The sequence below is a fragment of the Rattus norvegicus genome, chromosome 9 (genome assembly GCF_036323735.1).
Source record: "Rattus norvegicus strain BN/NHsdMcwi chromosome 9, GRCr8, whole genome shotgun sequence".
NCBI classification, from domain to species: Eukaryota; Metazoa; Chordata; class Mammalia; order Rodentia; family Muridae; genus Rattus; species Rattus norvegicus.
In genome coordinates, this window is record NC_086027.1 from 16,118,664 (window position 1) to 16,134,346 (window position 15,683).

The window sequence follows — 15,683 nt, forward strand, 5'->3', positions numbered from 1 at the left end:
GTGTTGTGGTGACACCAACTGCCTTTGGGATATTCCTTCAGTTCCCTTTGGGTTCAAAAACAGGCATGTTTCGCCAGCCGCTCAGGCTATTTCAGAAGGAAAGTGTTGATCAAGGAGAGACCACACCAAGGCTGAAGGAAGATGACCTCCTCTCATCTTCCTTGGAAGGAAGGAAATCATTCTGGGGAAGGCTTGGTGAGTCCTGGGCAGAGTTGGGGAACATCCTCAAGGAGGTATGTTTGAGATGTGCCTTCTAAGATTAGGCCTTACAATCAGGAGCCTTGGGATTTTTCAAAGGCAAACCAAGAGTCAGGAGTTCCTGATCTTTAATTTGAGAGAAAGCCAGAAAGTGGGAAGCCTTCAGTTTCTTTTCTGGAAGCTTTTTAATTGTGAGTGTCAATGCATGGCAGGAGGAGGCACAGTGAGATTAAAAATGTGACCATCCATGGTTGGGAGTTGAAGCATTTCTTCCTCTAGATTACTGTAGTTTACATAAGTCTCAGATGGTGAGAACAAGGAAGGATGCACCCCGAGAAATGAATTGAGTTCTCAGACACTTTGGGTGGAACACACATGATTAGAGCCTGATGGTGCTAGCAGTATGAACTCCAGGATTAACTGAAACACATCTGATATGAGATAACAACGTCCCAGATGTTTATGTATCAGTCAGGTTATACTATTCAGGGTGAGGGGTCCTGTAATAGTGAATGTGGCACGAGTATGGCATTAGAGGTTGGGAAGAGGGACATAGCTTAAGAATTAACCTTTAAGAAAGCTTTTCTGCTCTTTAAGGGATTCACCCAGTCTCTACCATTTCCCCTTCCTCACCTCCTTTTCGGATTCAGAATGTTCTTTTCTGCCCATGGGCCACCAAATATGCAAATTCACTTGGGTTTATCTATTTACAGGTTTTGGTAGGAAGGCATCATCCCAAAATGTCATCAGTAAGCAAGAGGAGTGTTTAAAGGAACTGGAGGAACTTAAATTTGAAATCCAGAAGTGTCAATTTGAGAGGGATGAATTTTATCAAATCCTGGACCTTTATATCTATGATAATTGGGACCACAGGTAGCCATTATGGCCAGTAACCTGTGCACTGTCTTGTGCTTTCTCTCTGCTAACCCAAGATTTCCTCTTAGCACAAGAGAGGTTTACCTCTCATCCTGGATTTTAAGGAGATTTGGAAGGAATTTGCTTGTGAGACAAGCTAGGTCCTGTGTGTTTAGGGTCAACCTCTTTTGTACTTGACCCTGAGCTCCTTGGATTAGCATTGGTTCTGTCAACAGCTAGAAGGACCTGGTCACACTTGCTGCCTCTAAGTGAGGGGATGAAATGCCTGCACGTCATCCCTCTTTTCCTCTAATTTTTTTCATTATACACTGATTCTATGGCACCTCCATGCATGTAGTTGGGATTCTGCTTGTGTTTGTATATTGATTGGTATGTAAGTATGTGAAAGTGTTTGTGGGTATTAAGCTCTCGGTCAGGGAGTCTGGGGAGTTTCATGGGATCTTAGGATATGTCTGATGGACAGTTTGCAGGTCATGATAGTGGGGATGCCCACATGGATCAACTGAGCACTTTGCATCTTCTGTTTACTTAGGTGGTAGATAGGACCCTCCTGAGGGAAGGAGGGGTTACAAATCCTCTATCCTGTCAAACTAGTTATTCCCTCTGGGAATTCATGGAACAATAGGAAACAAGGTTTGAGAATCCCTGTTTTCAAAACAAAAGAAATATCATCACAACTATCTGTTAGACCCAAGCCACTGCAGTACAGTTGGTCTTGGGGGAACCATATCTCCACAGTCTTAGAAAATGTCCATATTTCAAAATAACTCTTTGCTGATTTGCGTAGAAATATTTCCTTGAAAGAATTGTTGTTGGAGTCTCACTGTTGTGTTTTTGCTCTGGTCTTTGTGTTTGCCACATTCTTCCCTCCCCCCACATTTCTTAAATTTCAATTTTTTATTGGGTTTTTTAATTTACAATTCACTTAATTCTGAAATCCTGAGTTCAGATGGTTATTTTTTTCTTGGGCCATGCCCCACAACAGGCTGGATGTCGAATTGCCAATACTTCAATCCGAACATGAGATGAGAATGATGGCTATGCAAATGATGACCAGTTCAATAAGTGATGCCATGGAGAGGTACAAGGAGCTCATACAAGTGAACAGTTCCTACCGGTGAGTCGCTGACAGAGATGAGAACCCAGCACTAGGCAGGGAATGCTCCTGTCCTATATGACATTGAACCAAAGTCAGGGCACTGGTTCTGTAGTGTCTGACTTTTAACAAGAAGCCTGCCTCCTGGCAAGGGTCTTATGTTTGTAGCTCTTGGACACAGTTGTCCTACATGTGAAGGCTATAGAAGACCCTCCAATTGTTATTTTCCCCATTAAGTATCCTCTAGATAGAAAGTTTTGTACCGTGATGGGAATATCAATCAACTCTGAATCTCTAGGACTCTGACAGAAGATTTAAAGATCTGTGATCCATGAGAAACACATGGAAAGATTGTATAGCTATTGGGACTTCAATTACCCCTCAGAGGGGATTTCCCCACTACGTGAAGATGGTTTTAGCATATCATGGACATATAAGCACCCATATGGACCATTTCTTCTTCCTGGAATTATATAAACCGTCTTAGTGTCAGGATTGTCAGAAGTACTTTGATTCATGTTGAATGTGGATTCTGGATTTGACCTCCTCTAATTGGTGCTAACTTGTATAGTGTGGCTCTGTTCTGGGGATGTCTGAGGATGAGGGATTCCTTGAAGGGATGATTTGACTTGCAAGAGTGACAGGCAAATAGAAGCTGGCTGGGTTTACCATTTTTTGTTTGTGGTTCAGCATCAGGCACTCCCAGCTTCTGCGTGAACAAACTCAATTGAAGAACAATATACAGATTTTGCTGAATGAGAAGAGCGAACTGCTGGTGGAGCAGACTGAACGGCCAGCATCCTGTGTGGAGGCAAAGAGGCTCTGTGAAGAGGCCGGAATGAACATCTGTGTCCCCAGTGCAAAGGAACAGCAGGTATGATTAGGCCTCCAGGTCAGGTTGTCCTCAGGTCTTTCCATAAACATAGACAAACCAATGTAACTGTCTATTGACTGATCCATGTCCTGACCTAGGTCTCATCCAAGTGTTCATTCATGTGATGGTTTACAAGGCTTTCTGTGGAGATAGCCCCTCTTCAGGAAACTGCATGTTTGGAAAGCGAATGCTCCTGCTCTTCGAGAATCTGCAGTTTATTAAGGGAGATGGGTTGATCACATATCACAGCACTACATGCCATGTGTGTGGAGGGTGCTATGTGGGAGCCCCTCTTTAGACTAGAACAGGGCTTTGAGGGATGAAGCAAAGCCTGGAGCTCATTTTCATTACAGGGATCTTGTGAGACTCCAGGAAGTAAGTAGTTTTCAAGGAGGACAGGCTGGTGGAAATGGCAAAGAACCGGTTCTCATTTGTGGTGGCTTTTGGTCTTCCTCCCCTCATGTCCCTGTATATGAAGATGGTGACTTCATGCTTCATGGATCTTGGGTAACTACAGAGCCTGTGTATCAGCATGTCAGTCCTGTCTTATTTGAGTGCTCCTGGAGAGTTCATATGTGGGCCTTACAATCTGAAGCTGGATAGAAGACCAAGGATGTGGAAAAGGTTTCTCAAAGGCTGAGGGTTGGCATGAGAGATGTGAGACTTAAAGAACAAAGTTATCCGTATATACCCCCAATTCTCACCAAGAAAGGTGCATTGCTGTGCTGACCTGCATCTTAGGGAGCCTGCGGGGAGGCCAGTTCATGACATGCAGTTTTGTCCAGTCATTATCCAACTTCGTCCTTTAAGCCTAGGTCTCTCAACAAACTTGAAGCTTCCTTTTTTTGTGCTGTCCAGCAGTCTTTGCATCACCGGTCCAGTTCCAGGTGGAGCCCTGTCTCTTATTTGTCTCAACACATTCTTAAACCATTCAACTATTTTCAAAATAAGGATTAGATTTCTTCACTTTTCCTGAACAGAGGTATCCCCCGGGAAGATTCTGGATTGTCTTATTGGCTTCACCATGATCTTGCATGGAATCCTAGAGTGCATCCCTCTGCTGACATTGCTTTGCTGACTATATCATGGGCATGGCATTCTTTAAGGATAGATTCCCTCTCAATACTGTACACAGTGCTGCATTTCAGAAAAGTCAGGGTATGTTATTTCTTTAGCCTCCTTCTGACTGACATTGAGGTTGTTTTAACATCACATAAACTCAAATGTGATGAAAAGTTCCTGGTAAATGACCATGAGTCCCTGTCTTCTCTGATGGTTCCAAGGTCTTCTATGAAGGAAACAGGGTAGTTTTAGTGAGGGGCCTATGATGAGTCAACATAGAGCTTGATGGAGTCTTTTCCTAGAATCTCTCTCTTGGGAATTTGATATTGTATTGTTTAGGCTATCTGTGCAGAACATGTAACTTACTTGTAAAACCAACAAGTATCTGCATAGAAAGGTTTCCTGAAGTGGAAATGAGTACAGGCCAGGGCAGCACAGCCTGCTTGAGTCTAAGAGACTTGTACACAGCATAGCTCCCACTAATTCCTCACTCAACAGGAAATGTGCTGCACAAGATCAAAGTTTTCATTTGTGCGTGCAAGTGAGTATCTGTGTATTTCTGTGTGTTTGTGTGTGTTTGTGTTTGCAGTAGTGAATGTGTTTCCCTCTATTTCCAAGTTTCATGAGAAAAGTACTCTAAGAGTTCACTTTACATCCATGAAACATGAAATACAGCTGCCCAGTCATTTGGCATCTCCATCCAGCTCTGTACAGCAAAAGGACACTTAAGGTATTAATTTATTCTGTTTTCAAAAATACCGTAACAGAATTATCTCGTGAAGTCTGGGGGAGGAGTGGGAAATATGTTCAAGTGAGTCGTGTTTCACAGGGGTAACAAATGGTACAGGCCTGGAGCTTGCAGGTCCCTTTTGGTTATGGTGTAAAAGAAAGACAATCAAGTCCTGTAGAAATGCAGCCCCCCAAAAAGAGGACACAAAAACACCTGTAAAGTTAGATTTTCAAGTGATTAGGAGTAAAACTACTGGTCTGCATTGAAATCCTTTGGAGCACATCAAAGGAAAGGAGTACAGGGAGGTAAGGGGGGCTTCTCTCTAAAATCCATGAGTTTATGCGGCTTCTCTGTTCTTTGTGAATGGTGAAAGCCCACTGGAAGGGTGTGTCACTCACTGTGTCTTCTCCAAGGTTGCTTTCCACATGGCCTGCTACCATTTCTCTCCAGCTACCTTGGCACACTACAACTTCCCCATGGAGTTTGGCTTGGATTTTATTCATTGAGAATTTGAGTTGCTTGGAGGTGTATTGTCATCCAGCAAAAGCCCCATAGCAATGCTGTGGTGCAAGAACAGGGCAGTGTCAGGAGCCCCTTTGGTGCACAGATAATCTAAAGCGCTCCCCTCTGTTATCTGTGTAGCATTCTGCAAGTGCTGTCAATCAACATCATTTTCTCTCCCTTAATTTAAGCCTCAATGGAGTTAGGAGAAATGATGAATTTCAGATGGGTCTGACAGTGTAAGAACAGGTAGCCCTATGAGAAGCCATGTTCAGAAAGTGGAACAGAAGTTTTAGTTAACCCAGTGATTCCACAACAGGGAGTAGGTGTTGCCATTGCAACTAGGGAGCATCAGTGTTGTAGTGGTCCCAGAGTAACCTTGAAGGAGAATCTATCCAGACGTCCATCAGCCAAGGAGTAAAAGTGTACCATAGGGTGGAGCCCTTCCATAGATTCTGATTCAGTCTGAGAAAATCCATGCAAGCTTTTACGTACTTACTCAAAATATCTGTGGCACAATCACATTACGGGGAGAAAAATTGTTGATTTGGATCCTGGTTATGGAGATTTCCTATGATTCTAGCTTTGGGCATGAAGTCACTCAGGCTATGGTAAAGACAGCTCAGATTAGAAGAAGTTGCACACTTTGGGGAAAGTCTGAAACAGTGAACAAGAACAAGAGTCTAGTCTACCACCAACATATGATCCTTTGCTGGGGAACAAGACTGCTCTACACAGCCTTTGGGACTTGCTAAGCCAGATTGTTAATGGGGAAAGAATCCTGAGTCTATGACGGTTTATGGGAGGACAGCACATCACTGACTGAGCTGTCTATACGCTCTGGCCACTATGTACATATCCCACTCAACATTTGTTTTTATGCCTCCAGCGTATACTGGGGAGTCTTTACATTAAGCATTAATGTTCAGTTAGGAACACAGGCTGGAAGAAGCCATTTGAATATCCTTTCCCTATATAAATACCCTTTTTGGGTGAATGACCACCTACATGGGTTTCAGCCTCAGGCAGCTAAAGAGCTACTCAGAGTATAGTTCTGGTACAGTTCATGTGAATTTTGCCCATGAAACAATATATATGATCCTCTGGATTTCTTGCTATTTTCTACTCCTTTCTTCCTGTGATCTCTCTGGAAAGATCTGAGGACATTTTCTCTTCTGTCCTCTCACAAATTGCCTTACACTAGCCATAGACTTACAGGGGTGCTGGTGTGTTTCTACATCACAATCACCTTTAATGTCCGTGTGTACGCTGGGAAGATTTGCATGGAGCACATTCTCAGTGATTACAGGATCCATGCAATTCCCATGGATTTGATGTGAGATGGCTTCTCTGTGCATTTGCAGGTACAGTGCTTAAAATGGAACCTAGGCAGGTTCCTTCACTGCAAACATAATCAGAACTTTCACCTCAATTCTAGGCATCTTCTCCAGAAGGCATCCACATGGTATTGTAGGTTGCTCATCCCTCTCTTGAACTCAGATTCAGACATAGGTACAATGTTATTATTCAACATAATATATCTGGACCAGTGGAAATATACGCTCATTTTTCTCTAAATTCCAATACAGTGTCTAGTCCACAGTTCAAATTCTAGCAGTTTTAAAAGCTGAGATACAAATCCAAGAGCAGGTACTCTATGACACTTGGGGATGCAGGGACTGACCTCAGCTGACAGGTCATGCTGGATTGTCCAACTGAATAGAGCTGATGTAAGAGGGAGAGTTGAAAGACTGAACCCCCAGTGAACTAGACTGTGGGGGGGAGGGCAGCAATGGGGGGAGGGTTGGGAGGGGAACACCAATAAGGAAGGGGAGGGAGTAGGGGGATGTTTGCCCGGAAACCGGGAAAGGGAATAACACTCGAAATGTATACAAGAAATACTCAAGTTAATAAAAAAAAAAAAAAGAGGGAGAGCTGAATTGACAACCACTCACTAAACCTTTATTCCTTTGCTCTGCTAGGTCTGAAATTCTCCAGGAGAAACTCGAACAAGACACAAACCAGGGCAAGATCTCCCTTGGAGAGAAGTGCTACAGGAGGAGAACTAAGTGTGCACAGCAAATACACCACTATTGCATCTCATCTGTAATGTCCATAGCAATTGTGGACTGCATTTTCCTCCTTTAGTTTTATTTCTTTGGATTGAATAGGCCGTACTTTCACCTCCCCACCCTCCAGCAAGTGTAAACTTTTGAAGGGACTCAGAGAAGTGCTGATTCACATCAATCAAGAGGTGCTGGTCATCCAGAAAGACTGTGCACGTGTAAATGTGTACTTGTCCTGGTGGGTCATCCAGAAGAGTTTCATGGAGATCAGTTCACAACATTGGAAAGACTTTGAGATAAAGTCTGTAATATCATTTCTACTCAGTATTGGATGGCTTTGTCCTTAATACCCCCACTCCAACAAAACAGACCTACTTCCACTCCTCTTGGAAAGATTATTACCATCAGTAACTGCTTGTCTACTGTGTCTCCAAGGAAAGACACAGGCTACAAATCTATTCTGCAAAAGGAGCAGCAAAAAATGCTTAGCGCAGCTCCTCTATTTAAGTGTGGCTGAGTTTTGATTATTTGGTTATTTGGTTTTCCTCCTATTCATTTGAAGTTTTGTTATTTATGTGTTGTTGTTTTGTTCATTTGGTTTTCTATTTTGATAAGGATATAGACTGTATATATTGACAACCTGCATCTGGTTACTATCATGTAAATTGGATGTATCCTGGTGAAAAAAAAGAGTAATCTCAAACTCTTCACTCTTAAGAACCTTCTTTATTGATCATTAGTGTCAACATCTGAAGTCCCACAGCTATCAGGGAGGGATGGATCTCTGCATTCTCATGGGGACTGGGCATCAAAATCACTTCCCAGTCAGACTGAGATTCAAAGGCAATTATACAGTCACTGTTCACTGTGTTCCAAACTCTGTGAATTTCAACTTCATATTGCATATATTACCCACTGTGTATGCTTACTGTCAAATATATAGTTACCTCTAAATTATACTCTGTGGATGAGAGTGTTGAACAAATTAATGGGATAAATATTAATTTCTCTGTAATATCTCCCAGGACATATAAACGTGGCATAAGGGAGTTTAAACCAATCAGGAAGCCTGCACCCAAATCCCGTGGTGGAGAGTGCTGAACACCCAGTAATGCAGATACTCCTGATGCCACAGGACAGAAAGCCACTTCTGCCCAACTTTGCCCACATCTCTTGCCCAATATTAATCTGCATGATGCCTCTGGAAACAGGAATATAGGAGCAGTCAGTGGCAGGAACCTGCTTGGTTCAGCCTGGGTCCAGAACCAACCCAGGCCCTGAGCATATTTGAAGAAAACCAGAGGCATAAAATTCTGTTTCCTGATTGTGGCTTTTTTTTATTTGAAGTTCTAAACACCATTTTGTTGTTGTTGAATTTTAATTGGATATTTTTCATTTTGAATTCAAATGTTATTCCTTCCTTGTTTTCCAGAAATAAGTCTGAATACCATCGCCCTCCCCCTCTTCTATAAAGGTGTTCCCTTCACCATCCATCCACTTTCCCAGCCTAGGCAGGACCAAGGGCTGCTCATTCCATTTGTGCCCAAGAGGACCATCCTCTGATACACATGCAGATGGAGCCATGGCACAGTCCCTGTATAGTGATTGGGTAGTGGTTTAGTCTCTGGGAACTTTGCTTGGCAGTCATGGTTGTTCTTATGGGGTTGTTAGTCCCTTCAGCTCTTCCAATCTTTCTCTAATTCCTCCAACTGAGGTCCAGTTCTCAGTTCAATGGTTTGCTGCTAGCATTCTCCACTGTATTTGACATGCTCTGGCTGTGCCTCTCAGGAGACATCTATATCCAGTTCCTGTCAGCCTGCACCTCTTAGCTTCATCCACCTTATCTAGTTTGAAGGCTGTATGTGTATAGGTCACTCGTGGGGTAGACTCTGAATGGCCATTCCTCCAGGCTCTGTTGTAAACTTTGTCTCCCTATCCTTTCAATAGGGATTCTTCTTCTCTTTTAAAGGAAGAAGTGAAGCATCTACATTTTGGTCATCCTTCCTGAATTTGATTTGGTCTGTGAATCTTGGGGAATTCCAGCATTTGGGCTAATATCCACTTATCAATGAGTGCATACCATGTGTGTGTTTCTGTGATTGGGTTAACTCACTCAGGATGATATGTTTTAGTTCATTCTATTTGCCTATGAAATTCATGAAGTCATTGTTTTTGATATCGCTGTAGTACTCCATTGTGTAGATGTACCACACTTTCTGTTTCCATTCCTCTGTTGAAGGGCATCTGGGATCTTTTCATTTTCTGACTATTATAAATATGGCCGCTATGAACATGGTGGAGCATGTGCCCTCTTGTATGTTGGAGTATCTTGTGGGAATATGTGCAAGAGAGGTATAGCTGGGTCGTCAGCTAGTGCAATGTCCAATTTTCTGAGGAACCTCCAGACTGATATCCAGAATGGTTGTACCAGTCTGCAATCTCACCAACAATGGAGGAGTGTTCCTCTTTCTCATATCCATGCAAGCATCTTCTGTTGCCTGAGTATTTGATCTTAGGCATTCAGACTGGTGTGAGGTGGAATCTCAGGGTTGTTTTGATTTGCATTTCCCTTATAACTAATGATGTTGAACATTTCTTTTGGTGCATCTCAGCCACTCCATATTCCTCAGCTGTGAATTCTTTGTTTAGCTCTGAACTGCAATTTTTATTAGGGTTATTAGTCTCCCTACAGTCCAACTTCATGAGTTCTTTGTATATTTTGGATATTAGCCCTCTATCAGTTGTAGGATTAGTAAAGGTCTTTTCCCAATCTGTTTGTTGCTGTTTAGTCTTAACCACAGTGTCCTTTGCCTTACAGAAGCTTTGTACCTTTATGAGGTCCCATCTGTCTACTCTTGATCTTAGAGCATAAGCCATTCATGTTTTGTTCAGGAAATTTTTTCCAGTGTCCTTGTGTTCAAGATTCTTCCCCACTTTTGCTTCTCTTCGTTTGAGTGTATCTGGTTTGATGTAGAGGTCCTTGATCCACCTGGACTTAAGCTTTGTCCAGGGCAATAAGCAGGGGATGATTTGGACTCTTCCATATGCTGACCTCCAGTGGAACTGGCACCATTTGCTGAAAAAGTATATTTTTTCCACTGGATGGTTTTGTCTCTTTTGTCAAAAATCAAGTGATCATAGATAGGTGTGTGGGTTCATTTCTGTGTCTGCAATTGTATTCCACTGGTATATCTTCCTGTCTCTGTACCAATACCATACAGTTTTTATCACCAATGCTCTGTAATACTACTTGAGTTCAGGGATGGTGATTCCCAGGGAAGTCCTTTATTGTTGGGGATAGTTTTAGCGATCCTGTGTTCTTTTGTTATTCCAAGTGAATTTGCAAATTGTTCTGTCTAACCCTATGAAGAATTGGATTGGAATTTTGATGGGGATTGCATTGAATCTGTAGGTCACTTTGGGTAAAATGGCCATTTTTACTATCTTCATCCTGACAAGCCATGAGCATGGAAGATCTTTCCATTTTCTGAGATCTTCTTCAATTTCTTTCTTCAGATCATGAAGTTCTTATCACACAGATCTTTCACTTGTTTGATAAAAGTCACACTGTGGTATTTTTATATTATTTGGGACTGTTATGAAAGGTGTCATTTCCCTAATTTCTTTCTCAGCTTCTTTATCTTTTGTGTAGAGGAAGGCTACTGATTTGTTTGAGTTAATATTATACCCAGGCACTTGCTGAAGTTGTTTATCAGGCTTAGGAGTTCTCTGGTGTAACTTTTGGGGTGAATCAAGTGTACTCTTCTGTCATCCGCAATAGTGATATTTTGACATCTTCCTTTCCAATCTGTATCCCTTTGACCTCCTCTTGTTGTCTGCTTGCTCTGGCTAATGCTGGGGACAACATACAATGACAGGGACTGCAGGCAGTAGGCCGGGATGGAGACATCTCAGAAGCCTGCAGCAGCTCCTTGTAAAGTAGGGTGGCTTCTTGGAACCCTGAGAAGCAGGAGACACATCTCTCCATGAACCCACCATCTGAAATAAGAGGCTGCCTGCAGCAGTCCGGGATGGAGACATCTCAGTAGCCCACAGTACCTCTTTTTAAAAACTGGTTGTTTCCATTTCTCCAAACCTTATCCCTGGACAAGGGCTGTATAGATTTCATTTGTGTGTGACTGCCTATCAGGTGGCCTTGGTGTGCACAATTATTCTATTATGTCTGACTTTCCTACGTCTTTCTACTTCTGCTCTGGTGAATTCTGTGAAACTAGATGTTCCTTGAGGTTATGATTCTTAGACAATTGGAAATTGATGCATAGGGGCACAGCACAGCATATCCCTAGCGGCCCAGGTACATATTGTGTATTCTCATCTTGGAAAATATGTAATAACTGCACAATTGAAGTTCCAGATTAAGGTTTGACTTGCGAAGACAGCTTGAAGAAAATAAGAGAAAATGAATTAGAGCCAACAATCGGGCGCTAGGAAAGGAAAAGGTTATTGAAGTTAGGAAATAAGTCTTATATAATATTACAGACTAGTTAAGGAAATATAGAATATATAAAATTATATACTAGTAAACTAAGTCAAACTACTGGAACTCTTATGAGAGTCATTGTGTGCAAGGAACAGAACGCTAGTGGAATTAGTGTGCTAAGGGTTACCTTGATTCTTTCTGGCCACTGCCTGGCAGTTTTGCCCATGTCATTTATCATTAGAGAGTCTCAGGAAAATGCAATTAGCTGACCTCGGAGCTTTGGACTCTGAAGTATAAAAGTAAAGAATTAAAGTTTAAATAATGATAAGTTTACAATTATTATTATATTGACCATAGGCCTGGGTATAGGGGAAGCCTGAAACTTTGGGGAACAGTTGCAATTCTTAGATCTTGGTGTGATGTAGTCATTCTTTGCATCTGATTTGGCAATGATTAAAAAATGTCATTTTTCTACCCGCTTTTGCATCATGAATAAAGGACTGGGGCAAGAGAAAGGCTACAGAACATGTGAAGAGTAAATGAGAGAGAGCATGCGGGAGTGAATGAGAGAGTAAATGACAGAGCAAATGTAAGAACAAATGTGAGAGCGAATGAGAGAGCATGAGAAGAGCATGTGAAGAGTGAGTGGAGTGTGAATGTGAAGAGTGAATGAGGGAGCTAATGAGAGAGCGATTCTGAGAACAAATGTGAGAGCCAGGGAGAGAGCATGAGGAGAGCATGTGAGAATGAGTGAGGAGAGAATGTGAGGTGTGTATGAAGATTGTGTGTGTGCGTGACAGGAGAGTGCATGTGGTGTGTGTGAGATATGTGTGAGGTGTGTATGAAGATTGTGTGTGTGCGTGACAGGAGAGTGCCTGTGGTATGTGTGAGATATGTATGAGGTGTGTGTGAAGATTTTGTGTGTGCGTGACAGGAGAGTGCATGTGGTGTGTGTGAGATATGTATGAGGTGTGTATGAAGATTCTGTGTGTGCGTGACAGGAGAGTGCATGTGGTGTGTGTGAGATATGTATGAGGTGTGTATGAAGAGTGTTTTTGTAAGTGACAGGAGAGTGCATGTGGTGTGTGTGAGATATGTATGAGGTGTGTATGAAGATTGTGTGTGTGCGTGACAGGAGAGTGCATGTGGTGTGTGTGCGATATGTGTGAGGTGTGTATGAAGACTGTGTGTGTGCGTGACAGGAGAGTGCATGTGGTGTGTGTGAGATATGTATGAGGTGTGTATGAAGATTGTGTGTGTGCGTGACAGGAGAGTGCATGTGGTATGTGTGAGATATGTATGAGGTGTGTATGAAGAGTGTGTGTGAGAATGAAAGGGTAATGAACAGACGTGTGCATGATCGTGGGAGTATGAGAAAAGAAAATTGCAATTAAAAAGGCAGAGTGCACAAAAGAATGTTAAGTGTGTGTAGCCACAAAATGTGTGTGTGTGTGTGAGAGAGAGAGAGAGAGAGAGACAGAGAGAGAGAGAGACAGAGAGAAAGACAGAGAGACAGAGAGAGAGACAGAAACAGAGAGAGAGAGAGAATGACTTTAAGCCTTGAAGTTGCCTGTCATTTTTTACCCAAAGAGTAGTCTGTGGATATGTATTATGTGCCTTCCAGATATTCCTGCTCCCAGGTGAGAACTCTGATCCTGTGAGAGGCCAGGAAGGGCTGAAAGAATGGCTGCAACCCTGAGGCCAGAGGATAAAACTTTTTGGCCTAGAACTCCTAATTTATCTTTTCATCTGAAGCCTTAATATTAAAATTTTCTTACTGGGAAAAGACTATGATCCTGGTGAGCGTCTTGTCTCTTGGATGCTCAAGCAGTTATTTGTTGTCACAGACTGTTTGAGCTTACTCCAGTCACTGGGACTTATTCACACCTTCAAATTTGGTGAACTTTTCAGATATCTAACATTTGTGGCAAACTGAGTGACAAATGCAATGAATGTTGAGCAGTTCGCTGGGGTCCAGTGCATATACAGCTATGGGTGTATGGATATGGTAAGTCCCTATGAGTTACTCTAAGAAAGTAGGACTGTGCTATTAGGACCTGTCCTGCGCGCGACTTTTCGCCAGCAAGGAGCACACGGACATTTAGAAATCCTTACTGTGACCACTTTATTAATCTTAGAAGAGGAAAAACCATGCCGCGCCAACATGGCGCGCTTATAAAACCCTACTGCGGCGCACCCACACCTGAATGGTTGTTACCCATGATCTCATAAGGCACGCCCCGGAGTGGGCAAAGACCTGGCACGAAGGCACTCTTGCACATGCGCACAGTTAACTTCCTGAAAGGGGGCCGGATGGTGCGGCGAAGGCTGGCGCCATCTTGCAATGGCAGAGTCTATCCTAGCCTACCACGTGGGGCGCAGTGGAAGCCAGCGCCATCTAGTGCTGGCGAATGTTATTGCAGCCCTCTATATCTCACCCTTATAATTTATATAATTTATAGCAGTCATGATCACCCTATCGCGTGCAATGAGGAAACCTCAGCGATGTGCAAGGGCTGATCAAAGGAACACTGAGTCTCTCTCAATCCCAGTGCAATGGATCCACAGATCCATGGGGTGCAGGAGCAGAGAACTCAGATACAGAGAGAGTCCCTCTCCTCCCAGTGCAATGGACCCACAGATCCATGGGGTGCAGGAGCAGGGAACTCAGATACAGAGTAAATCCTGAACAAGATAACCAAATTCCAGGTGAGGCCCTTTGTACAATGGCCACAAGTGCTTGAGTGATAACGGCCTTGTCACGTTACTGTTGAGATCTGAGTTTGCAAACCAACCATGGTATGAATACTGATCCACAGCATAGGGCTGCATCAAACATAGCCACTCCCGATAAGTAGTGGGTACCTCATTTGGTCCTCCTCAGCTGTTACCACCAAGGACCGTAGTCAAGCTGCTCCTATAATAAAATTTAGAACTCCCAATTGTTAGTAACTACTCCAGAAAGTTCACCCACTGTACTTGTCTAACAATAGATTGGGGGAGGATAACTCCAGACACTGCAGACACAATGTCTGCAGCAGTAAAGGCTGCTACAATAGCAGCGAAAGTGTCAAGGTCTTTTCCAGGACAGAGTTCTCCAGTCACTGTAGCTTTACACAGGTGGCTTTCTGTGAAGCTACAGTCTGTAAAATGACAACACCAGTTACCAGTTAAGGCAGAAAGAGTCACCAGAGAAATGAAGGGACAGGGGTAACAGTTGGAGTCAGCAAGCAGCAGTGTACAGAGTCTGAGCATAGGCCACAGTGGAACGGGAACACACGCAGCGGTAACACTGACTGCAGCAACGGCAAAATCTCTGTGATGACAAAGGATGAAGGGGAATCTTCTATCTTCCTCTCAGGGCAGAGGAATGACTCCAGGGACCCGAACCAGGAGAGCTGAATAACCAGGATCAGCAAGTCTCAGCAACCACTCAGGCAGCTGGCACACTCTTGTAGCATCCTGTAGAAAAAACACAAACATTCCCTCTTCCCCATATAAAATATCTGGACAGGAACATGTCAATAAGTGGATCTCTCTATTTCACCTAGGCAGAAGTATGCCTAGTTGTAGGGTGCCATAAACTTTGGCATCCAAAATTTTAAAACTGAAATAAAAGGAGCATTATTTAGCATACAGGGATAACTCCCCATTTTTATTTATTAAGATATAGTAAATATATTATTTATTAAGGTAAGTCCTCGAGGATTAAATTGAGGACACTGAGCACTTGTATTTATAAATTGACCTGTATACCAAATTATTGTCTCCAGCATAATTGTATTGGATATATAAAGAATGAGATTTTTTTACTAATTGTTCTTATGTAAGGACTATAA

At 42.8% G+C, this 15,683-nt stretch overlaps 1 protein-coding gene across 1 annotated transcript; it reads left to right on the forward strand.

Moving 5' to 3' along the window:
- LOC134480515 (uncharacterized) lies at window positions 1-12,318 on the forward strand. The gene is made up of 5 exons (XM_063268029.1): window positions 1-195; window positions 912-1,071; window positions 2,060-2,191; window positions 2,861-3,044; window positions 7,320-12,318. Exons 1-5 carry the CDS (start codon window positions 66-68, stop codon window positions 7,323-7,325), a joined length of 612 nt encoding a protein of 203 aa, XP_063124099.1. The 5' UTR covers window positions 1-65; the 3' UTR covers window positions 7,326-12,318.
- The last annotated feature ends 3,365 nt before the right edge of the window (window positions 12,319-15,683 follow it).

Coding starts and splice junctions, on each gene's coding strand:
- LOC134480515 (XM_063268029.1), top strand. CDS start 66: ATGTTTCGCCAGCCGCTCAGGCTATTTCAGAAGGAAAGTGTTGATCAA. Junction 1,072..2,059: donor TATGATAATTGGGACCACAG/GTAGCCATTATG, acceptor GCCCCACAACAG/GCTGGATGTCGAATTGCCAA. Junction 2,192..2,860: donor CAAGTGAACAGTTCCTACCG/GTGAGTCGCTGA, acceptor TTTGTGGTTCAG/CATCAGGCACTCCCAGCTTC.